We start from the raw sequence: 25,689 nt of genomic DNA on the forward strand, positions 1-25,689 counted from the left end.
TGAGGAGTATGTTACAGCTCCCCTTTTGGTTTGGGGGGGTTTGTTTGCCTCTTTGGAGTTTTTTGTTGGTTGGTTAGTTGTTTTTTTTCCTAATACATCTGAAAGGTGTGGCCTAGTCTCATGCTCAGGTTAAGCATCTGAAAGAATGATACTGGCTCTGTGGTAGGACGGCTGGAAGGATTTCCTTTTTGAGACCATCCTGGGTGCATTGCAGGGTATGTGCAGATGGGCTAAACAGCATCCAACCTCACGGAGCAACGCCAGCAAGCCTGAAAGCATTGGCGGTGCTGGGGAAGCGCAACGAGCAGTGAAGAAAGGAGCCGACAGCGCAGACCGCTCCTGAGGGACCCGGCTACCTTCGGGATACAAGGCTGTGCGGGGCAGGCTTAATGGCGCTGCTACCCCAAGACATAGAATCATAGAATAGTTAGGGTTGGAAAGGACCTTAAGATCATCTAGTTCCAACCCCCCTGCCATGAGCAGGGACACCTCACACTAAACCATATCACCCAAGTCTTCATCTAACCTGGTCTTGAACACTGCCAGGGATGGAGCATTCACCACCTCCCCAGGCAACCCATTCCAGTACCTCACCACCCTAACAGTAAAGAATTTCTTCCTTATATCCAGTCTAAACCCCTGCTGTTTAAGTTTGAACCCATTACCCCTTGTGCTATCACTACAGTCCCTAATGAATAGTCCCTCACCAACATCCCTGTAGGCTCTCATCAGATACTGGAAGGCTGCTATGAGGTCTCCATGCAGCCTTCTCTTCTCCAGGCTGAACAGCCCCAACTTTCTCAGCCTGTCTTCATATGGGAGGTGCTCCAGCCCCCTGATCATCCTCGTGGCCTCCTCTGGACTTGTTCCAACAGTTCCATGTCCTTTTTATGTTGCGGACACCAGAACTGCACACAATACTCCAGGTGAGGTCTCACGAGGGCAGAGCAGAGGGGCAGGATCACCTCCTTCGACCTGCTGGTCACGCTCCTCCTGATGCAGCCCAGGATACGGTTGGCTTTCTGGGCTGTGAGTGCACACTGAAGCTGGCTCATGTTCATTTTCTCATTGACCAACACCCCCAAGTCCTTCTCCGCAGGACTACCATGAATTTCCTTTTTGCCATGGTGCCTCCTTCAACCGTTTCTGTCCCTTTCCAGGCCGGATTGAGCCGCTATGGTGCGCACTGCCGCTAGGGGGCAGCGTGCCTACTTCCCGCCGACCGTTAGTCCCCCCCCCACGCCCGGCCGTTGCTCCCTCCTTACAAGCCCCGCGGCCCGGGCTGGGGGAACGGCCTCCGCTTTGCCATCGCTCCCCGGAGCGGCTCTAAGGCACACCGGGAGTAAGGATACGTGGGTAAAGTCAGCCTGATGAGCACGACATGCTGCTGGTTCCCTTCTGGGGCGATTCTTCTCGCTGCAGAGGTATCTGTTATGTAACTTGACACTGCGGTCGCAAGAGTTTTCCCTGTTTTCAGTTGACCTCATTTCAGTGAGCTAAATAAAATACGTGCAGTTGGTGTTTTAAGCGCTGTTTCAGAATTTGCACTGGGCCTGTGGATATTTACTTCTCTGCGTTCTCCTTACATGGCCTAAGGAAGTTTATCGTTTTCTGAGAAAAAAATGTAATTCTCCTTACATGTGGAAGACATTAAATTATATCTGTTTCTGCTTCTTGTTTTGCATTCTTATGCCATCATTTATTATTTCAGAAAGTAAATATACGTGAATTATATATAAACAATAAAGCTGTGGGGTTTTCTTTGTATTTTGCTATAGAGAGCAGAAATAAGGTCATGATTATGTCCTGAGAATGTGAGGTTTGCCAAAATACACAGTAGATACTTTTCAGAGAAAAACAGTACATATCAAGTAACTGTTGAGTCATAAAACCCTCAAGTTAGTGTGAGCAGATGTTGGTTATAGCTCACATTGGTGGGAAGTATATAATCACCACCCATATAGCCACCCACTGTCGATTTCTGGTCCTAAAACTTCCCTAAAAGTGTGTTTCTAATTTTGTGGAAACCCTTTGAAATTTGGCACAGTTTTCTAAAGTATGTAGGGAAAAAAAAGAAAAAAGTCTGCCAGAGGTTTAGTCTCCAACTGTGAAAACAGACACTGCCTTTTCAAACTCCTCTCCTAGATCCACTGACCAACACCCAGAAGAGAGAATTTACATTCTTTTAGAATACAGCAGGAAAATGAAGGTCTGTATGCTGCCGAATTCTGCGTTTGGTAACATTTATATCTGTTGTTCTCAACTGCCAGCTGTTGCACAAGGCCAGGCTCTGATGTGAATGTATTTGTTTTAAAGAAAAAGGAAAGGAAAGTACTTTCAAATGTACTCCAGGGACTTTTTTGCTTGTTGCTTGTACGGATTGCAGCAGTAGAGAGAGTGGAAGATTTAATTTAGAAGCCATAGAAGCGTGCTTCAGACAATATTAGAAATGTAATTACTGTTTGTTTCTGTCCTGCAGACACGGCTAAAAATCATTTTTGGCGTGGTTATATGCCTTTTGCTTTCCTTGTTACTGACGTGTATTATACTGCTTCCATCAAGAGGTAAGGCATTTGTAATCTAATGTAGTGCAAAACACAGTGTCTTTAGCTATTATGACTTCTAAAGTTCACAAGAGTTTGTTAAGTCATCTCTAGTGTTGTCCTGTCCTTTCAGACTTGTTATGGCTTTATCACTTTGCAGAAATGTACTGACAGCTGAATATCCTGAAGGTAGGATTGAAATGCCAGCAGATGCTGAAACAAGGAGCTCCTTCTAGTGAAAAGCACCTGAATTAACTTTCTTGTGCATGATATATAATGTTCTTGGACAGGACTGCAAAAATAATTCTGAGATCTCATATTTTGTTATTTTTTGTGTTAGAGGTTAGGAGACTCTCACAAAGTGTTAGTAATTTCCTTAGCATGGTGAACTTGTATTTGTTTTGAAGTTGTGTAATAATTACAGAAGTTCTCTATCCAATTACAAGTTGAACATTTTGTTGTAGGTAGGGTATGATTGTGAATATACTTAATATTGCATTTAAAAATTAAAGTCAGCATTGTATAAAATAGGGATGCATAGTTTGCTCTGTTTGCTCTATTATTGTTATATACTGTTACATATATATTTGCTCTAGTATTATTATGCCAGCTATAGGAAAAATAGTCCTCTAGAAAAGTTTGAAGTGCGTGTGGTTTGAAATTTAGAGGTTGAGTGTTACTCTCTTTATGGTAAATTTTTTCTATGAGAGGTGTATTAAGGGCAATATAATTATTTATGTGACCCTTTCACTGTAGCAGATTAATTGAAAGCACCTAATATAATTAAAATAATAATAAAAAACCTGCATTCCACTAACAGTATTTAAGGGGCTTTATTTTTTTAATTATTATTCTTTGTTCATGTGTTGTCATTGTGACCAAGATTAATAGATCAGTTTTGCGTTTAGAACTAAGTGGTCCAAAATCGGTTATCTACTTATTTTATGCAAGTTAGATACTGTAGGTAATATGCAGGGTTTGTGAAAGGTGAAATCTCTTCACTACTTTGTATTTCTGTGGAATATAGTCATCATGGGTTGTTTTGTTGAGAGAAGAGTTGGAGGTTTCTGAAGCAGTTATGGTTGATCATGTGAATATGAAGATAGATCATATCAAGGATAGATCATGGAAGGTACTGTAGGAGGAAGTGAATGTGTTTTTCCCTTCTGAGGTTATCACATACCAGCTCACTAGTCTTATTCTGAGATTGTTTGGTACCTGGGCCATTACAAAAGACTCGTTTCATCTGTGTAGTTTCTTGGAATAGTGACCTGGTGTCATATCAGACATCACATTTCAATTAAGTAAGATGATAAAAAAAAATCTTTCTTTACTGAATGTTTTTGAAAAAGCATTTTAGACAATTGTGGATTAAACAACAAATGGTCTTAAGGTCCTTTCCAACAATTCTATGATTCTATGTTGAACACAGTTATATTGAACACATCTGATTATGTCCTTATTCACAGGTGGAACTGCAACTGATGCAGTTACCTGTTTGAATGCCTTTCAAAGAGTTACCTGTTCAAAACCTTTTTGAATTCTTTGTAGTGTGCTGATAAGTTGTTAATAGAAAAATATTAATTCATTTTGCGGTTATAAATTTTGCAAGTCATAGACAGGAAATGGCTACAGAAATGGAATGTTGTTTGCACATTCCACCTTTGCTGCTGCTTAACTGAAAGGATGTGGCAATCTAGCAAGACAATTAATTGCATATGAGGAATGTATAGACACAGACCAACTAAACTTCTGCTTAAGAAATCAGCAAAGAAACATGTCATCTGTAATTCTGACAGAACTGGGAGAAACATTTAGTTCTGGTTTTGTCTGCTGAGTTTCTAGTAACTTCATGTTCCTCAGACATCTCAAGATGTGATAACTGGTTTTGGTTTACACATGGAAGAGTATAAAACTGTGAAAAATTCCCAAGTTATACTGGAAAGCAATTAATCTGTTTAGATATGACAGTCAGGGGAAAATACTTAGTTGCAGTTATACACAATTTCTGTGGGGCTCAGAAAAGCAAGATGGGCAGTCTCAATATAGCGAGTGGCATCTATGCCTAAGAAATCAGTGATGGGGTTTTGACATGTCTTTGAGCAAGGATGTACTGAGTAACTTACCTAACTACGATAACCCAATATATAATATATAATACAATAATAATAGGAAATAAAGAGGGAGGCAACAAACAACAACAAAAAAACAACAAAACAAACAAAAAACAACAAAACAAACAAAAAACCAACCAAACAAAAACAAGCCAGTGGTGCAAGATACAATTGCTCACCACCTGCTGACCAATGCCTGGCCTGGCCGCGAGCAGTGATCTGTCCTTTCTTGCCAACTGCCCCCAGTTCATATACTGAGCATGTTGTTCTGTGGTAGGAATGCCTCTTTGGCTAGTTCAGGTTAGGCATCCTGGCACTGTTCCCTCCTGGCTTGTACTCCTCCTCACTGCAGAGAGCATGAGACTAGAAAGTCCTTAACTTGGGTAAGTGCTACTTAATGACAATTACAACATCAGTGTGTTATGAACATTATTCTTAACTAAAGCCAAAAGAGCACTATACCAACTACTAGGAAGAAAATTAACTCTATCCCAACCAAAACCAGGATAGTACATGTTAATGTTTCTGTCCCCATTGTACACTTGACCTAAACCTGAGAACAAGCCCCTGCCTCTCTGATGTTGCAGATGAGATCAGAGGCCATACTTCTCAGCCAGGAAGTGGAGTAGACAGTTTCTTAGGAATAGGTGGTGTTCTTTGCTACACACCAGCCAAATCCACTTTCAATAAATTCTTCCCTGTGTTCTGTTGCAAAGTCAAGCAGGATTGCTTCCATCATTGTGGAGTGGAAGAAAAATACTTCCAGTCAGGAAATTTGGTTCCTGGCATTAAAGTCAGCTAGAGACAATGCTCTTTGTTCCTGTTTTCTAATTGAAATGATTGTTGGATATTTGACTTAAAACAGAAATAAAGAGAAATTCTCATCTGTTTGGCCATCTATCAAACTTGGCAAGTGACAATTAGAGATTATAAACTCACCACTGTTGCTGAAATTTCTTGTAACTGAAAATCTATAGATTACTGTGACAGTGTGCTTCCACCAAAATCTGGTGGCTCAGTCCTAGCTACAAGTTCAGGCTCAGATACGAGTAAGCCTACCTGCAGTGATCTGTATGCTGGTGGCAGAGACCTAGCATAAGGTTATTAGAACAAAGTAATAAAAAACAATATTAAGATGGATTAAACTAATTCATACCTCTTCTGTTTGGTACTTCAGACTGCATAAAAAAATAGTAGGAATTCATGCTAAAATCTTTCTAAATAAACCCTATATTCTCAGTTTATATTTCCTTAAGAGGGTTCAGTCTGCTCTGCTTGTGCAGCAGCAGCCTGTGACAATGCTCCTAGAACTGTGGGGTTGGGTGGGCCTTTTCTTTCCAAATCTGACTAGTGGTTTGAAGAAACTCTTTGTCACTTGGATTCTTAAATTGGCACGAAGTGCTTACCCAAAACAGAGTATTAATTTTCTGTGCATTAATTTTCACATGCTGGTGGCAGAATAAATACTCTGATTTAGGACTATTTTAAAGAGGTTACCAAAAAAAAAATCTTTCCAAGTCTATGCTTAGAAATGCAGTATGATGGCTATGATCCAAGGTTAAATTTTTATACTAGCTTTTCTTTATATTTTCTGAAAACATTATTTTCAATAACAGAAAGGGATTATAGTGATTCTTTCTTAGTCTATCATTAGAGAGCTTTTTCCTTTTCCCAGATCCTTAGCAGTAGAGATGTTAGAGTCCATAGTAAATTAAACTATTCTCATTCTAGCGTGCTTTAGCTTTCTGTACACACTTCCTGTTCCTAACAAGAGCTGTATCATACTGAGGAACATTACTTGTTCAGACTCCCATCTTCTCATTCCAAAGGGTGTTTTTGAAGTAGCTTTCACTGAGAAACCAGTGTTACACCTCACAAAAAAAATGACTGAATGTGATGTGGGTATAGAAATGCAGATTGAGCTGATGTGGAGCTGAGTGTGACCAGGAGTTCTGGAGCAAGATCAGGAGTGTTGGAATTAATTTCTGATGCTGAACTGACTTATGGTCTCCTCAAGTGGAAAGCTGTTTTCCTGTGCATGTTGAAGGAACTTGTGCTTTAGATACTCAGCATCAAACAGCAGAAATGAGAATGGACAGTCTAGTCCAGAAACAGAATATAATACCGTGATAGCCAGTTTTCATTTGCAAGTCATCTTGCCATGTAGCAGTGGATACTAAATAAAATGCATATAAAAATAGATATATATTAATTGTTTGCAAACACATATAAAATACCTATATACAATTACATACACAAAAATAAAAATACAGAAAACTGAATACTTATTGATTATTATGTATACTTTCTTTAATTTGGCGACAGTAGACCTTATTTATATGGATACACATTAGACCACATTGTAGAATAAGTCAAGAGGGCTTTGAAATCTAATGCAAGGGTTGTATTGGTCTAGTGATCTTTGAAAGGGAATAATCCTGATAATACAAACGGAATTTCATAGTGATGGACTGCTGTGCATAAAGTTAATCTGAGCTTAATATAACTAAATGTTCATCTTTTTGTGTTTTATTAAGCTCTCTCACAACAATAAACTGAAAGGAGAAGGTGTCTGTCTAAAGACAGTAAGATTTAATAGATGCTTACAGGCTTTTATCACCACAATTACACATGTATGTCAAATACACTCAAATGCACAAGTAAAAAATTACAATCATGGAATAGATAAAGCAAGTTACATCAGGAAGCAAAATAACTAATTTGGTTCAGAGAGGAATACAGAACTACATGCTGTAAATGGATGCACATGAACCACAAAGGATTAAAACTGAGACAGTAGGGTGGTGAAGGGAAAAGAGCAAAGCTGAAACTTGGTAAGCTTTCATTTCTGTGGTTTGTTCAGCTATTTGCTTCCTTGTCCCTTGGCATCTTTTTTCATCTTTCTTATTTCATAGAGAAACAAAACACAACAAAAGACTTTACCAGGCTCACCAACAGCCATCCAAGTCAGTGTCTGTATAGTGCTGCAGACATATAAAAGTAATCTTCATGTTAGGGTTTATTCTGTGAGCAGAGATTTTGAATACTATTATTGAACCAGTTTTTAGTTACAGAAGAAAGAATCAGGAACAATTATAGAAAACTATTAAAAATGGTGCCTTTAATTAAAGCATTTAAAGACATCTTCTGTTGCTTAGAAACAAGCATTCAAAATTATAAGTAATCAAGTAAGAAATAGTTGTGTTCACATTTTTTGCAGTTCACTGCTAGAAATTCAGATAAGAGTGGACACATTTTGAAAATCATTAGCAGTCATAATAAATTATCACAGAATATTAAGTATGTATGTGAGATGGCTAACAGAGTAAAGGTTTAAATTAGAGCTGTGAAAATTAGACCAGAGAAGAGACATTTGTGATATTGCTTGTCTTTTTAGTAAAAAAAAATCCTCTTAATCTGAGGGAAGGAACCAGGAAATTTTACCAAATTAAGGTATCAAAAAGGACTGCAAATATAAGCCTCCTATACACACAGCCATAGAAATAGATCTTAACAGTGGATTTCTTTTGCAAATAGGCATATTCACATGGGGAATTTAAACTGGAAGCTAGTGATAAGTAATAATCACTTGGTATAAATAGAAGTGAATTCTTGTTTGGAATTATTTTCTATGCTTTTTTTTAAGAGTTTGACATCTATGCTTATCATTAACATCAAAGATCTCTAATATACAGTCATGGCATTAGCAAGAAGAGTTAACTTCTTATTGAACTTCTTGAGATATTTTCTGGACATACTGTTAGCTCAGATTTTATACAGATAGGTTTTTGCCTGTGGATTGGCATTCAGTTTTATTTGTCATGACAGCTTTCTTCTGCATTAGTGCAGACAAGACTAGTGTCAACAGTCAACCTGACATGTGTATTCTACAGTAAATAATAGTCACTTACCAGAAGAAAACATGTATTATCATTATAAAGTACTATGGAAGAGAATATGAAGAATCATTTCCCAGGAAGTCAGTGTGATCTTAACAGAGGGGGCAGCTGTAATGAGGAAGTGATGGAGCATGATATGAAACCTGAGGGCAACGAGTCATCTTGATTATCTGGCTGTCATCTCATTGCTCTGAAGTAACAAACAGGGGAAGTGGCAGAGATCTACTCAGCTGCAGTGTGACATCTGCACTATCTCTGAAGACTATGGCAAAAGTCTCCTTGATTTTAAAGGAGGAAACCATAGAATCCAGAATGCCTAGACTTAAAAGCTGCAATTATTGTGGTACTGAACTTTTAAAAATGGCCTTTATCAGAATGTTCCTATGTCTTTTGAGGATTAAATATTTTGAGAGCTCTTTCTCTTGTGAGCTGCATACGTTTTTGCCTTTTTTTTTTTTACATTTTTGCAAAAAGAATTTTTTCACTTTCATGCACTTAACAAACCAGCATTTTCAGCATTACCCAATTCCCATAAAGGTGTTTGTCCTTAAACTTGGTTTTTAAATTCTGCCCTAGATTACAGTGTTTAGCACTGGGAAGAAATATAGTCAAACAAAAGCCACAAAACCAGACACCATTTTATTCCTTATTTTTATGCAGCTTTTCAATATGCTTAGAAATCTATTATCAGAGTACCTTTCTTCTCTCCAGAATCATTGCCAGTTTTCTTTTGCAGCATTAAGTTAAAAGTTGAAGTTCAGGTTCATTCATTCATTACTTTTCAGCTTTATCAGCATACCTTCATCTATTATTTTTTCATGTAGCTACTAAGAGAAATATGTGAATGGTGATCATTTTGGAAGCCTTATGTCCATCTTCTAACTCTGGTTGATGAGGTATTTATGAAATTTGGCAGTAGGGGTTTTTAAGTTCATCCTACTGTTTGAGTCTGCTGAATATGTGCAAATTCCTATTAAATTAGTTGTCTCTACATACCACACAAGTTCATGAAACCGTGCTTTAAAAGAAACTTTGATTTGTCTTCTGTGTGGAAAAGGCTCTTCTGGGACTCACGGGGTCTGCAAGTAAATATGTCTGAGTAAATGACTGGGTGAACTAAATTAGTTTGTGGTTTTGTGTGGACCTAACCAGAACAGTAACAGAAAACTTTCTGCTGTGCCTACTCTCTGTGTACTTCCAGGATTTTGCTATCCTCACTATTCTCTGGTGCTAATAAAAAAAATAAAATAAAAAAAAAAGGGGGAGAGAAATAATGGACTAGTAACTGCTTCTTTTTTTCCTTTTTTTTTTTCACACTTCACACTGTTGTATTAACAGCAATTTTCTATTGTCTTAGTTGTCAACACAGATGATGGACCCAGAGCCCTTACACTGGAGGATTACCTGAGTGGAAACTTCCAATATAAAACATTTTTTCCATATTGGGTGTCAGGTAAGTAAAACCTTTCCTCAAAAGTACATAAGCCTTTCTAATATGTGTTTCCAAACTGGTTTAAACAGACTAAGAAATGTATTTTCCTTCCAGCTTTACTGTGAATGAATGCTAACTATGAAATTAAACAATCTACTAGTCAAAACTTATGGTTGAAATTCACTATTCTGTCAGTCATTGTAGAAATTCCAGGTATTTGATGTTTCAACAGACATATTTGAGTCAAGTATAATTTTACAGAGGCTTTCAGTGTTTTATTTCTTTACTGTCATATTCATTGCAGTAAGTGAAAGAAATGTATCAATGTGCCAGTCATTTCTTAAGCAATCTTCTTCTTTGTGTTTGTCACAGCCCTTTTTCACTTATCATTTGTAATAAGTGAGGTAGCCTATCTTACAGGCCCCATTCTTCTTTGTTTTCATGAGTACTTAGCTCTGCAATGAGCCCAGCTGATTTTGTCTTATTTAACAAAATGTTGATACTGCTGAAATTCCTGAGTTCTAAAGCGTTGCATAGAAAATAATGTTGAGTTTCTGAGTGAGTTCCTTAAGGTAGAAGATAATGACATGAAGTTAATTGCTGCCGAGATATGTGTCTGCGCATGGCTGAAATACTAGTCTTGTTACTACTGACTCAAGCACCCAAAGTCTTGAGCTAGATTGGATTACATTCTAATACACACACTACCACTCCATCTATGTGCTGCTTCAAGCAATTGTTCCTGACTCAAGACAAAAAACAGTGCCCATTCAGATGCAGTCTTACCAAGTTAGTTTTTACCCACAATTTTTGAACTTAACTGAAGCTTTCCAGGGCATTGCTTGCAGCAGTTCAAATTTTACAGTTAATAATTTGAAGTATATTGACATCAACTTGTATGATATAAAAATTAGATCACCATTTGTTAGAATTCTGTCTGAATGTTTGAAGTATGTAGGCAGCATATCACCTAAACCTAATATTTTCCTTCCCTCTTTATATCCTTCACACTTAGACTTATCTTTCCTCTTTAACAGTCACAAAGCTCACGCAAAAGTCATGCCATAGATTCCATAGATAGTCATGCCTACAGCATTCCATATGTCTACTTTTCTTCTGAAGCAAGGAGTTAAAATTGACTATCTCTTCTTAAGAGTGCCTGAGATCACCAAAAATGCTGTTAACACAAATCACAGAAGTGTGCTCAAAAGATCCAAGGGTGATCCAATTTCCTAAAAATGAACACCTTATACAATGTTTCAGGCTGCCTGTTAAAGTCTCTTTCTTTAGCTACACCATGTAATTCCTTCTCTCTGTTTCTAGCAGCAAAAATAATAATGTGAAACTAAAATTCTTCATTTTCTACCAAGCCATGGCTCAGGTCTTGAGCACAGGTTGGGTTCAATTCCATTCGCTTTGAAGGTCACTCATCCTTACTTCGTAGGGCCTGTGTGAGTAAGGGGAGTATCATTTACATAGTGTCAGTTACATGATACTGCTGTTACCTGTGGAATCTGTAGAAATGAGAATGTTCTGGTTTTCTTGAAAACAGCTGTGTTATGATACTGGCCTTCTAATGGGTCTGTCAGTGGTATTCTTGATCAATTACTAAAATCTGGCATGTAATCATAAAGTTAACTAGCTGGTTCTTTGTGCAGTGTGTCATATTGACAACATACTCAAGATCCCTGAAAGCAGTTTGTTGATAACTCTGTACCTTGGCATCATTAGGGAAAAAAAAATATGTAGATGCCAAAAGAGTTTGCTCAAAGCCTATTCACTGACAGGAGTGTGAACACTTTGATAAATGGATCTTTTCTGTAGTATTTTCTGTGCAAGGTAACAGCCCTTTTATCTTGTTTATAAAGACAATGAATATCTTCATCAGTCTGCAGAAGATGACATTATACTCTACAATGTTGAAATGAACTACCCAACTACCATCATGACTAACAGCACAATGGTATGTACCATTCCAATTAATAAAAAGGCAGTAAAATGCATTTGCATTTCAAGTACCAGTTTAAAAGTGAGTGAATTAAAACTCATCAAATCCTTTTTTTTTACTAGAATCTAATCTACTTCTGAATCTTTCAGAAACAAGTGAATGCTTCAAATTATGTATTGTCATCTGACAAATATTTCATAGCTCTGGAAAGCAATTATTCAAAGGTAATTAATATACCACTTCATGAAATGTGTGGTTTCATTTAGTATTTTGTTAGTTGTGGTTGCTATAGATAAACCTTTCTTAGTACTTTCTCGAGAAATGAGCGGGCTATGAAAAGACAGCTGATTACTTTTAGATTATCTTGTCCAAGTCAATAATATTATTTTTTGCTTAATTTTTGCAGCAGTGGAGATACTCTTATACAGCATCATACCACATTTATGATCTCATATATGGGTAAGGCCAGATATCTCTTACAGGGAACTACAGTGAATACTTTGTAGTGATGTGCTTGCATTTCCACTAAAAAACTTCACAGTAATGTGACTACCACCCTGCTTTGCTTTTGCCTGAATCTATCTGGTTTGCTTGACAAAAATGGCCTTTAAGAAAATCATACAGTCCTTTCACCTACTCATCCAGGTATCTAGATTGATTTATATTTCATGCCCTAAAACTTTCACTGCTGAAGATTGTCATATATTTTTCTTCTTTGCATAATTTTCTCCCACTATCTTGGATGATTGAGTCCACTTCAGCTTCGCATCTGATGTCTCCATGTCATTCTGTTGTCTAATTCATCCTTTTTATGGTAGATACAATCTTTAGCTTTCTCTCTCACATTTCCTTTAGTGCTGCAGTGATCTTGTAACAGTCAGTCCTGGGTTCCTCAAAACTTTACAGCTTCTCCCATGGTATTTCGTATATTTCCCAAGATCTTTCCCAAACCACTACCCAAGTTTGAAGGAGGCCACCTGTCTCCCCAGTGACTTTTTATACATTAAGTAGTAATATGACCAAATGCTTCTCAGTTCTGAGAAAAAGGGGCTGCACGGAGCTGCTCCGCTTGTGTGAAACTGTTGGTTCAAGGTGACAGAAAAAGATTGCTGCAAGCTAATGTGAGTAGATAGGTACTGCATGTGGGTCCTGATCCTTAACAAATGTTGCAACTGCTGTTATGCTTGCCTTAGCATGCAGTATCCCGAATTCACATTTCCAGTAACTTGCTGAGGCTGCAGATGGAGCAAATTACTGTAGATGGTTGCGCAGTATTTAGAAAGAGATAAGGCTGGCTTCTGCTGTTGAATGTTTTCAAAAGGTTGAGTTGGAAGGTTTTACCAGCACTGGTGCACACCATTCTATTACTGCATGTTTCACTGCCTGCCTTGATTTTGCATGGCTCAAAAAACAGTAAGCTGTTAGAAAACATAGCCCTCCATGAATTTTATATGAATGTACAGTATAATGATCCATTTGCACTGTGCACAAAAAGCCATCTCAACTTCTTTCTCTTTTTTAGTGGTTTTGTAACAGAAAATCAGCTTCCACATAAAATTCAGTATATATCCTGGTCACCTGTTGGACACAAATTGGTCAGTAAAGATAACAAAGCACTAAAATTATTTTGCTTTGTGTGGCTAAGAAACATTTGTTTGCCTTTGGTTATTATTTTGTTAGGCCATATTTTTGACAGGACTATGTGTAATAACATTGGTTGTAAGCAAGACTGACAAATAAAGCAGTTTTAGTTTGTTAAAATTTAGCTTGTCTGTGTCTCAATCCCAGCTACATTGCGTGTTTCAGTTCGCAGGCCAATCTCCTGTCAAGAATTGACCAACATAATTGTATATCAGCTTAAATGTAGTTTCAGGGCCTGAAAACCAGTGTGTTTTCCTTTGGCACTGTATAACACGTGTTTACTATGGAGAGTTAAAAGGAGCAATATTTAAAATCTTTTCTAAAATTTTTACCCTGGAAAACATCTGTCAGGTTCTTATTACAAAAAATGTTCTTTTCTTTTCTTTTTAATAGCTACTTGATATCTCAGTAATGATAAAATACCTATTTCATAGTAATGAGTTTATAAACTGTTTTTATTCTTGGTTCTAAAAGATCAGCCCAATAACAATTAGTGTTTTTTAACTATTTACCCAGTATTGAAAAATATTTGTGCAAAACAAAATGTAAATATCAAACTCATTTCAGAAAATACCCAGGAGTGTGCTGCATATGAATGGACAATTTATTAGGAATATTTCTCCATGTTCTAGGAGAGTATTAGTTCTCCCAATTTAGTTAAATATTGTCATTTTTTTATCAAGAATTCTGAAGGCAGTTTCCTATCTTCCTAGTACCAGTAGTCTGTGATGTTTTTATATAGTTGTATCAGATGTGAGAGTTATAGGAGTTGCTTTGTTTTTCATTTAAAGCACAAAGTAGTTAAATGTTACACTGATGTTGCTAACAAATGCTAATATCTTCAGGAGGCATGATTTTCTAAGAAAGTGAGGTTTCTGTTGCTGGTTTCTTAACTACATGTCCATTCATTTGATTGATTGAAATTTAGAGATATACAAGGCCTGCAAGCATTTCTTGCAAGAACTCTCTTTTGGTAACTAGTTTATTAGACAAGAACAAAATAACCCAGAGTAAAAACTTTTTGTGTCTTATCTCACATCACCTAGGCCTTTTGACAGATTTTCAAAAGTCTGATTATATTCATTTTAGTCATTGTGGTTTGGTTTTGGTTTTTTTCTTTATCTTCTAGTTTTGGTGGAAGCAGATAGAGAAGTCACAAAACACTTTGTCTGAGGGTCACTTATAAAACACAGCAATTTGAATGAGTTTTTGATTTTTTTTCCTTATTTTCCAAACCAAAACTTGCCACAAAATCCTCTGAAGTTATTAAATTCAAAGTAGCTGCTAAGGATTTATTCTGATATGGGTGAACATAGAATTTGGCCTGTAATGTATCATTTATTTACTGAGGTACCTACTCTTGCAGAATTTGCAACAGCTTGTAGTGTAGCATTTATTTCCCATTTTGTATTCATTTTGTCTTCTTGTTGGTATAATGTAAGAGCATTGGCTGCAAAAGATCTTACTCTAACCTCTCTTACTGGTGCCTATATTCATAAGAAATACTTTCTTGTCTTCAGGCATATGTATATCAGAATAATATCTATTTGAAACGAAGTCCAAGAGAGGCACCAATTAAAATAACTACTGATGGAAAAGAGAATGAAATATTTAATGGGATTCCTGACTGGGTCTATGAAGGTAAGTAGATCTTGAAGAACATAAAATAACATGTTAAATGCTTTGTTTAGATTACATGGTTCTCACAATCCAGTCTAAAATATGTGTGATGATACACTATTTTTTGAGCCCTAAAGATTGCTGCATTTCCATATTTTGTTTTCCATACAATGACTGCATTTTGTATTCATAGTGTGTAACCATACTCCTAGGTCTTTTGTGACTGAAACTATATCAGACCTTTATATACCAGGCTTCCTTCTGCTGCACAGGCAGTAGTTGGGCATTCAGCTTTAATAGAATTTTTTAATTTTGGTGAAAATTTGGCATTTCAGTTTATAAAAAAATAATTTAAGAAACCCCACATACATACAGGAAAAAAAACAAGTGAGTTAAATGGGATCTCTGTGCCTTTTTGAGAGTTCTTAAGGCCTTTCAGAATTGAGATGTATTGCAATATGTTAAGTGTTATTTATTTAGTATAACTCACTTTATATATCTAGGTGCTAAATGCTAAAATAGATTGGAATGAGAAACAATGATAAACCATTATGATTTGGGTTTTTTTCCTCAGAGGAAATGCTAGCGACAAAATATGCATTGTGGTGGTCTCCAAGTGGAAAGTATTTAGCATATGTACAATTTAATGACACTGACATACCAGTTATTGAATATTCATATTTTGGTGAGGACCAGTATCCTAGAAAAATAATTATCCCCTACCCAAAGGTATGTTTTATCTTTCTTTTGGCTTTCTGTTCATAAATGAGTTATGGGTCATTTGATAAAATTAACTGTGCTTAAAAAATGGTTATGTTGTAGTGGTTAAATCCATTATGGCCTAAATTTATACTGGGGGGGAGGGGGGGGGAACACGAAAAAAAAGAAATCAAAAAAACTTAGGCCAAGTTCTAAAAAGCTATAAGTACATTCAAAACCATAGATATTTAATAATATCAGTGAAATAAATGGAATTACTTATGTAAGTAAAGAGCATGTGCAAGTGCATGCTTGCATGGTCAAGCCTTGTTTTCTCAATTCAGTTTACTTATTGTGATGTGTTAACTATGCTGTTATTTTTCATTACAGTAAATTTTGAAAAATAAAGGCTATAACAGCTTCAGTTTATTTACACACTTCATAGTGCTTTTTGATCTCAAGGGGATTTGGATTTTAACTGCTTTCAAGTGCCACATCTAAGGCAAGAAGGTTTTGGTTTGGCATTTCTTCAGCATGTTAATAGCTCTCCTGACTCTTGTCATGCTCATATGATTGCAAGTGATCATGTTAATGCATCTTAAGAAGTTATTCAACTGTCAGCTGGGTTGCAGTTCTAAAGTAAATCTGGGTGTTTTAAACCACACATGGAGGAGAATTAAAAAACTAATAATGTATACAATGAATAAGCATGCATGAAATCAGTTTAAGCTAAACCATTTTATTTCACAGCTGGAGTGTCAAAGAGCAATTGCAGTCATGTGAATATAGTCCTAGATTTTTATACCAAAGTAAGCATATGTGTGCTGCACAGATCCATAATGCAAATTCAGTGGTGGTTCCCATCAAGTACATTTTCTGTAAGGAAAGGCACTAAATTTGACTGTTTAAAAAGTTTTTGTCTTTGGGTATGAAATGTACCATAATACTGCTTTAGTGACAGTATGAGATCTTATAAAACCACATTTGCCCTATTATACACAATTGAATATGTATTTTACACCTTGTCTCCTTTCCTGCAAAAAAGTGTTGTTACTTTCCTCATTCTGAATTGTTCAGAGCCTGATTTGAATAACCTGATACATTCTCTTTGAAGGCTGGGGCTAAAAATCCTACTGTTAAAGTGTTTATTGTAGACACTATTAATGCTGAAGCATTTGGTCCTAAGAAGGTGCCAGTTCCTGCAGTCATAGCATCAAGGTAGCGTGCCCTCAAATATGTCTTTTCTTTAAAAAAATAAAACAAAATAAAAATTTCTATTTGTTTTAAATGTTTGAACTTCTGAGTTGTTTTCTGTTTCTAACAGTGGAGTGCCATATTCATCTCCTAGGTGGATCAGAGGCTAACTAGAAATGTATTTTGATTCTCTGTCCAGAGGATTCACTGTTACAAAGGACAAAAAAAATGCCTAAGACACTGGAAGCTTTGGTGTTGATTTCACAGAGCACTATAGGGGATACAATCTGTAGCAGTGCTTCCATATTTTTGTTCTTTAATAACCACTCTTTCTCTTTTTTTATTATTTTTTAGTGATCACTATTTTACTTGGCTTACTTGGGTAACAGATAGTCGAGTCTGTGTGCAATGGCTAAAGAGAATCCAGAATTTTTCACTCTTAGCTATTTGTGACTTCAAAGAAAATTCAAATACATGGGACTGTCCAGAGGTAATATAGTTGGAAATATAAGTTTAACATTGCTGAAATTAGCATTTGATTAGGTGGCCTAGCTGTCTATACCTGCATGTAGATTGTTACAGATCTCATATACAGAAGCCTTTCTGAAAAAGCATTTCTTTCAAAGACCTTGTAAAGCCTGGAGACTAGACACTGATAGATCCATGTAGATCCTGAAGAAAAGAATAACTCTGAATTTCAGTAACTAATACAAAAGTTTCATTTATAGTTTTTTAGTGTTGATGGCGTTTGCATGTCTTGGTTTTAGAGTTTATGGCACAGAACACTTATTAAAACTAGCAGTAGGGTGAAACCTGGAACTAATGAGAAATAAAAGGCAAGAATACTTATAAAAGTGTTCTGTGTGATTGATAAATTGTAATTTTAGAGTTTGTTGACACGAACTTTCCAAGCTGAATATAATTTTTATTCCTATATGATATGACAGTTGTTGCAAATTTAAAAAAAAATAAAAAAACCCAAAAAATAAAAAAAACAGGGATTTTTTTTCTAGGATTTTACCACAATCCACCAAAGAACTTTAAAACAAGCTTAGCTTTAAGCATGTAAGCAGTATTATTTATTTCAGTAGGTCTATTTATGTGTTTAAAATTAAGCATGTGCTTAATTGCTTTTCTGGAACCAGACCAGAACAATTAACATCTTACAGGACTGTGTTCATTATCTTTGTTTAATTGCATTTCTCCATGAAACCTTATTTATGGAGTCACTACTGACGTTTCTATAACTCTATATTTATACAGTGATACAATGCTTTTATCACATTAAAGTTTGCACAAATGGCCAATTGAAGGAGTGTGAACAGATGGGAGTGCTGCATTAGCTCTATTTGCTGTTAGAAAGTATATCTCTGTGTTTCCATTGGCAAAAACAGTTCTCTTGTTGATTTCAGATTAAATTGAGACTAATGTACAATAAATGTGCTAGGCTTTATGTGCTTGAAAATAATAACAAAATGTAATCTACAAGATGTTCCTAAAGTGTCGATTCATCAAAAATGTTCACGTTTGAGTCTTGCTCATGTGAATAGATCATCAAAACCAATATGACTTCAGTAGAACTATTCATGTGAGTAAAAACTAGGCATGTGTTTGTGAAACTGGGATTTCCTATGGAGATGCCAGTTCTCTGATTAAATTCTGTAAATACTTTAATAGACCGAAAAGTCCCATAGAGGTCAATGGGACTACTCAAACGAGGGAAATTAAATATATCCTTGATGGACTATGTCATCAAGATCGGAGCCTTAATTTAAAGAAAGGAAAATAAATTTAGGATGCAGATATAAAACACTTCCTATTTTTCTTATCTTATAAAAGAAATAAAGTCCATCTTCTGAGTTAATAGCTCAGTGGAGCCACTGTGAAGTACTAAACAGCCTTCTAAGGGGCAAGTACCTACAACTTTTTCTCAGATAAGTCACTTTGCAGGGACTAAGTTTAAAGGGAGAAAACATGATTCTGAATGTTAATGAGATTACACTGAGAATAACAAATACAAACCATAGTCTTTAGAAAGCAAATTTGTTGAGTTTATTTCAGACAGTGAAGAAATACTGTATTCAATGAACAGCATAAAGAAAAGTTTGCAAAATAAAAAAGAAATACATTGACTGAATGCAGAATCGTTAAATATTAAATCATCCAACAAACAAGATATTACACTCTTCAATGGAAACGTCTTAGGAAAGTATTGAAAATGCACTAGAAACTTTAGAAGTAAAGCATAAATAAAAATGGACCTTAGTTGCAGGAGGTTCTGACACATTTATGCTCAGCAGAAGTCTTTTAAAATCATCCTTAAGAATGTTACAAGCACTTGAGACCTGCTAAACTTATATTCATAATCACGGGGTATGATAACCTGGTTGTTTTTTGCTGCCTAACCCTTAATTAATTTTCTAAATACTTTATTTCTGAGATTTTTTAAACTGTTGAAAATCAGGCCCTTTAATATCTCTAATTGAGCACCAGGTAAAGAGACCCTTAATTTCTATTTACTTAGAGAAAGTATTTGGTTTGTGGTTTTCAGGTTTGTTTATAAGATGTACCTAGTAGTCACATTATCTGTGTTATAAATCAACATCACAGCTTTGAAATGAAAGGAAATATGTCAAATTAACTAGCTGAGAATCTAACACAGATTTTTAATGTTACTCCTGAAATTATTTTACTCAGGCTTCTTTGCTGAAAAGTTCATGAAATTAAGTAGTTGTTAATTCCTGCTTGCAGTGAAAATGTTGCATAAGGTTAAAAAATTACTTCAGCTTTTTAGTTCTGATAACAGCTGTTAAAAAAGAATATTTTAACATAATGGTATTAATACAATAATATTATTTACCTCAGGCAACCCTCAAGTCCCTGAGCATTCATAGCAAGTGTCCTAAAATACATTTTTACAGGTGGCTGTTGATTTTTTATTTTAAGATTTTGAATCTTCATAAACTCATTCTTTAATTTCTTAAAAGTTTGTACATTTGGTTTTGTTTTTCAGAGTCAACAGCACATAGAAGAGAGTCAAACAGGATGGGCAGGCGGGGTATGTTTTCTTGTTGTATTCCATTTTGATTTAATCAAAAGCTACAGCTTTCTGCATATTCACAGCAGTGAGTTGAAACATGAAGCACCATTTGAAGGGGGCCTACAGGGATGCTGGTGAGGGACTATTCATTAGGGACTGTAGTGACAGGACAAGGGCTAATGGGTTGAAACTTAATCAGCAGAGGTTTAGACTGGATATAAGGAAGAAATTCTTTACTGTTAGGGTGATGAGGTACTGGAATGGGTTGCCTGGGGAGGTGGTGAATACTCCATCCTCAGCAGTGTTCAAGGCCAGGTTGGACAGAGCGTTGGGTGACATGGTTTAGTGTGAGGTGTCCCTGCCCATAGCAGGAGGGATAGAACTAGATGATCTTGAGGTCCTTTCCAACCCCAACTATTCTATGATTCTATGATTTTATGATTCTGAGTCATACAAAACTACTGCTTAAACTTGTACTGTAGGATTGAGACTTTATTGCTGTGCTAGGCATGATATCCGGCTACCTCCTTTCTGAGTTTGAAAACTTTTTCTGTCCATTTTGCAAATTTTAGACCAACTGATTAGGCACTATACTGAAGGGAGGGAAGTAATGACAAGAGGTAAATTCATACTGCAGTGTAATTCTTAGAAGCATCCTAGAGACAAAAAAACAGACGCAAAATTTCTCTGATGTCATTCAAAAGAGATCAGACATACCATAGCATTTTTAAGAATAAAACCTGTCCATTCAGAACACAGTTTCAGTGCCAAGTGCTTCACAACCTCAGCTAAGGAAGAACCTTCAAGGTAAAATATCCCACTTAAAATGGTAGTTGACAGTTCTCTGCAGTTACCCCTAAGCAAAAGAAATTTACCCAGTAACTTACATCTTGGAAGAGACATAACATCTATCTCACTTACAGGAAAAACAAACATGCAAGGAAATCCTAAGAGCATAAAATACGGTTTTCAGTCATAGCTTATGTATTCACTGTATTTGCTCACTGAATTAGCCGAACAGGGATTTTCAGAATTTTCAATCATATTCTACCAGTGAATGTATATTATTGCTTATTTTACTCCGTAGACAGGCAAAGTTACCAGAATTCAATATGGAGAACCTCACACTGTGCCTGAATATCTTGCAGTGGACTTAACTAAGAGTTTTGCTTTTCAGTACATTGTCCTTCAAGAGATGTATTTTTACTCGAAGTGAAGATTACACATTTACAAGATTAGTTATTTTACTTGTTTTCTTTCTTGTTTCACCATTTTTACTGAGGTTGTAAGGACAGGTTTTAGCTCTAATAAGAGCTAAAGAGCTAAAGGAATTGCGCACATGCATAAATCTCTGCATTATCCTTTATGGAATTTCAAGTATTAGGAGTACTAGAAGCAGGCTCCAGAGCAACTTAGCTTGTCACAGGTTCTACTTGAGTTTGGGTTACTATTATTCAGAAGTCACTCACTGGGGAATGTTTGGTGCTATGCTTGAAATGCTTGCAGGTCATTCTTCTGTGTCCATATTCTGAAAATGAAACACAGCTGCAGTATCTCATCTTGACTAACAATTTTAGTAAAGAGGTGATGGTTTGAAAGGAAACAAAAGTTGAATGGTCTTATCTGGGATAATCTGTTCTTTAACATTAGTGGAATAGTATGGGAAGCTTCAGATATCCATTTACTTAGTGCTGTGTTGCTCAGTGAATCAGCCAAACAGGATTTTCAGTCTGGCTCCATTCATGAACATCAGCTTTATTCAGAAACTTATTTTTTAAAAATCACCTCTACTTATTTTTAATAACAAAATACAGGTCATTCAGAATATGCAAACAGATTATTCCATTTATAAGTAGGGAGTTTGCATTTGTGAGGTGCTTGAGATATCTATATTATCAGTCTAAGAAGTCTGACATGACAGGTTAGAAGTTGTAGTATGTACTGAGTCCAAGATTGAATATCATAGGTAAACATTTGTGCAAAGTACTTTGTCCCATCTAATTTGAGTCTTGTTACTTTTAGTATATGTACTATGATCTGCTGATCAACTTGGACAATCTTACTTACATTTCATCTACCATTTTCCTTCTATTGTTTCAGTTCTTTGTTTCTGCACCATATTTTACGTCAGACAGCAGTTCATATTACAAAATTTTTAGTGACAAAAATGGTTATAAGCATATTCATTACATCAATGGCTCTGTGGTAAGTCAAGCAAAGTGTTCTATATTGATCTACTGTAAGTTCCTGAAATAATTCTACAGTATTCAGTAACTTGTATGTCTTGCTTCACAGGAGAATGCAATCCAAATTACAAGTGGAGAATGGGAAGCAATATACATTTTCAGAGTAACAAATGATGCAATGTGAGTAGCTTGAAGAAGAGAATATGTTGTGTTATCACTAAAAGCAACACTTAATCATTTGAACACCATTCGTTAACTCATAGTTATACCTAGGTATAATTTGTTTCTTATCTGAATGTATCCACAACAAATTTGTATGCAAAGGCACTGCATAGGTTTGCAAACTTTACTTATGCAATATTTTTTGCAAGTTGTCTTCATTTTTCTATTTTCAGTCACCAATCTTAGAGTTACTTTTTTAGAAATACTTAAATTTAATCATGTGGTAAACCCTTAGACACTGTGCATTTACTTCTCTTTTTATGGTCTCTTATTCAGCTTACTGTATAAGTAGATACAGCTTACATAATTACATAATTGGAGAGATTAACTTGCGAGAATTAAAATAGAATACCTATATATATGGTTTATTTGTCATCTAATCAGAGTTTGATCAAAGATTTATTAAGATGTAAGGTATATAAGCTTAACTTACTCTTCCACCACATGCGGAAATCTCAAAAAGTCTTAAGTTAACTTCCAAAACGTCTTTCCATCTTGATGCTGGTTCATAGGTCATCACTTTATGGATTGTTTACTAACATATAAATGAATTTACAGTTTCTATTCAAGCAACGAATTTGAAGGCTATCCAGGAAGAAGGAATATTTACAAGTAAGTGTTATCAACACTATCTTAATGATACCAAGTTCATAGAAGATAGCTCTGGATTTGTTAATAAAATAATTTAGTTTCAAAATGTTTAAAGTATAATTTCATAGGCTACTTTAACTAAATCTTGACCTCAGATTATACCTGAAAATTTAGGACAAATAGCATCTAAAGTTTAAATATACTCTTAGAGAAAAAAAAAAGGATAAAAAGGGAAAACATTTATTTTTAAGTTGAACTGTTCTAAAAATACAGTGCCTTTGTTCTAGAGTGCAAGGCAGATACATGTGAAGTTAGTTCTGGTAAAATAACATTGCTATATTTTATTTTTCCTAGAATCAGTATTGGAAGTAGACCTATCAGAAAACAATGCATTACTTGCAATTTAAGGAAAGAGAGATGCCAGTATTACACAGCAAGGTTCAGTGAACATTCTAAGTATTATGCCTTGATCTGTTATGGTATGTATAGTATGGGAGCAAACATATAATCAGTTGTTCTTTCTATTTTATCAGAGTTGTAGATAATACTGATTATCCCAAATGATATCCCAAATTTCAGAATAACCAGGAGAGATTTCCAGAAAGAAAGTTTTCCATGTCCAAAATCCGTGGGAAGATGTTTCAGAACACTGAAATATTTTCACTTTTTTTTCTTTTTAAACAAAAATACTGGGATTTTTGGAATTAAAAACAGATTTTTGAATGTCCTTCATGGCACAAAAACAGATTCTAATGTGTCTCATCAAAGTCATGTTTTTCTTGCAGCAACTAGAGCAGGATTTAGAAACACACATATTTCCAATTTATGTGATCAAAGTTAGCAATTAGAAACTATTACAATGTGTTTCCCAACTGAAATTATTAAATTTGTGTCAGCCACAAAATGTTGGATATTTACCTGAGAACATTCTTAATAACTGAACTAAGAAAAACTCGACTCATCAAGATGCATGATCATTGAAACTACTTGTAATGTAAGTAATTAAATGAAGTCTTAACTCTTTTGAAAAAAGTTAGGTAATTTCAGTGGTTTAACATTTTATTCATTACTGTAATCAAATAACAGTGAAGTCTGAAGTCACAATCCAAGAAAAGGAAAGAAAAATATCCATGGTTTTCATTTTGCGTATTTCATCTAAAGTTTACTGTTCTTCTGATTTTTCATTGACTGATCATCTGAAGAGTTCCTGAGAACTTCCACTGAGCAGAGAAGCAAATGTAGCAAATAATAACACCTTTCAATCATTCTTGCACAAAGTAGTCAGTGAGGTCATCACCATATGAAAGCCACTCACCTTCACAAATATGATGTGGCATGTTCTCAGAAGAATGTTTCACATTGTTAATTCTGCATGCACCTTATATAATCGCATCTCAGGTATTAACTAGATGTCACTTCATCTGTAGAGAGGAAGAGTTTGTTGGTAAATTTAAAGTTGCTTTGATTATTTTTGCTAAGCAGTGCCTGTATGTATACAGGTCTATGTCACACAGTACCTTATGTATTTCATGCAGCAGGGACTAGTGTGTTATACAGCAAAGATTTAGGTTTGTGTATCAACTCTAAGCTCTTTAACACCTTTCAGTTACCAATCTTAATGTAATACAAGCTCCATCATAAAATTCCAGCTTCAAACTATAAACTGCCTTCTTATCATTCTGTGACAGGTCCTGGGATTCCCATTTCTACTCTTTTTGAGAACTACAGTGACAGAGGTACTGCAAATATCCTGCCTATTTCTAAGCAATTGTTTTTTCCATCGATCTTCACTATGTAGATCCTCTAATGCAATATTTGGATTGTGATCAAGAAGCCTTTCACCTTCTTTGTCATCAAAATATCTAGTGTCTTTTTAGATTTCTAATTAGTGAAAGCTAAATATCAGTGAACTCACTTTATTTTCTATCCTGAATCCAGCACTTTTATAGCATCCTGATGTTTTTTCCTGTTTCTATCCTATGGATGCAATGAACATCAGCAGCTCTTTGTCTCCTAAATATTGAGTCAAACTTTGTAGAAAAGATTATTTTGATTTCCTACCTATTCCTTTTGACATTTGGATGAGCACAAAACTTTCTGAGGGTTTTTTTTTCATGAAGCCAACCTACCCTGTACAAAATGCAGCAGTGTACTATTTAAAGTTTGCAGTTGGAGCTGTTGTGCTGTGCTAATTAGAATTTGGATCAGTGACTTGCTCTTCAGCCATCAGCAGAGATGTTAGGGAAGAGCAAAAGCTCTTTCAGATGGTCAGTTTAAATAACTGCTTCAGACAAGGTGAATTATTGATAAAAGATGGAAACTCCAGCAAGAAACATTCAGAACCCTCATTTTTTAAGTAGCCTTTTAATGAGGACTGTTTGCAACTAGACCTAGAAGAAACTTGCTAACCATGAAAATATTAATTACTCTGCAGTGACTTTTCTCTCTCTGTCCTTTGTTTTTCCCTAAAAAAAATTCTCCAACTTAAAGTACTCAGTCCTGTAGTGTTATGAAAACTAGCATGGTCCTGTAAAACACCTCAGTGATTTGGCATTCGTCC

The 25,689-nt window shown here is 35.7% G+C and overlaps 1 protein-coding gene across 2 annotated transcripts in view; it reads left to right on the plus strand.

Annotated features, from left to right (window-relative positions):
* The first annotated feature begins 1,982 nt into the window (after window positions 1-1,982).
* The window catches only part of FAP (fibroblast activation protein alpha), a 40,065-nt gene continuing 16,358 nt past the window's right edge, over window positions 1,983-25,689 (plus strand). For both annotated transcript variants that reach the window (XM_005152653.3, XM_031052130.2), the window contains exons 1-17: window positions 1,983-2,209; window positions 2,480-2,564; window positions 9,914-10,009; window positions 11,857-11,951; window positions 12,086-12,160; window positions 12,343-12,395; window positions 13,459-13,531; window positions 15,098-15,218; window positions 15,772-15,926; window positions 17,011-17,114; window positions 17,445-17,580; window positions 20,104-20,148; window positions 22,231-22,335; window positions 22,426-22,496; window positions 23,097-23,150; window positions 23,484-23,608; window positions 24,818-24,865. In XM_005152653.3, the coding sequence (XP_005152710.1) occupies window positions 2,204-2,209; window positions 2,480-2,564; window positions 9,914-10,009; window positions 11,857-11,951; window positions 12,086-12,160; window positions 12,343-12,395; window positions 13,459-13,531; window positions 15,098-15,218; window positions 15,772-15,926; window positions 17,011-17,114; window positions 17,445-17,580; window positions 20,104-20,148; window positions 22,231-22,335; window positions 22,426-22,496; window positions 23,097-23,150; window positions 23,484-23,608; window positions 24,818-24,865 (1,447 nt within the window). In that variant the 5' untranslated portion in view covers window positions 1,983-2,203. The remainder of the gene's footprint in view (window positions 2,210-2,479; window positions 2,565-9,913; window positions 10,010-11,856; window positions 11,952-12,085; window positions 12,161-12,342; window positions 12,396-13,458; window positions 13,532-15,097; window positions 15,219-15,771; window positions 15,927-17,010; window positions 17,115-17,444; window positions 17,581-20,103; window positions 20,149-22,230; window positions 22,336-22,425; window positions 22,497-23,096; window positions 23,151-23,483; window positions 23,609-24,817; window positions 24,866-25,689) is intronic.

This window comes from Melopsittacus undulatus, chromosome 8 (assembly GCF_012275295.1).
Source record: "Melopsittacus undulatus isolate bMelUnd1 chromosome 8, bMelUnd1.mat.Z, whole genome shotgun sequence".
Lineage (NCBI taxonomy): Eukaryota > Metazoa > Chordata > Aves > Psittaciformes > Psittaculidae > Melopsittacus > Melopsittacus undulatus.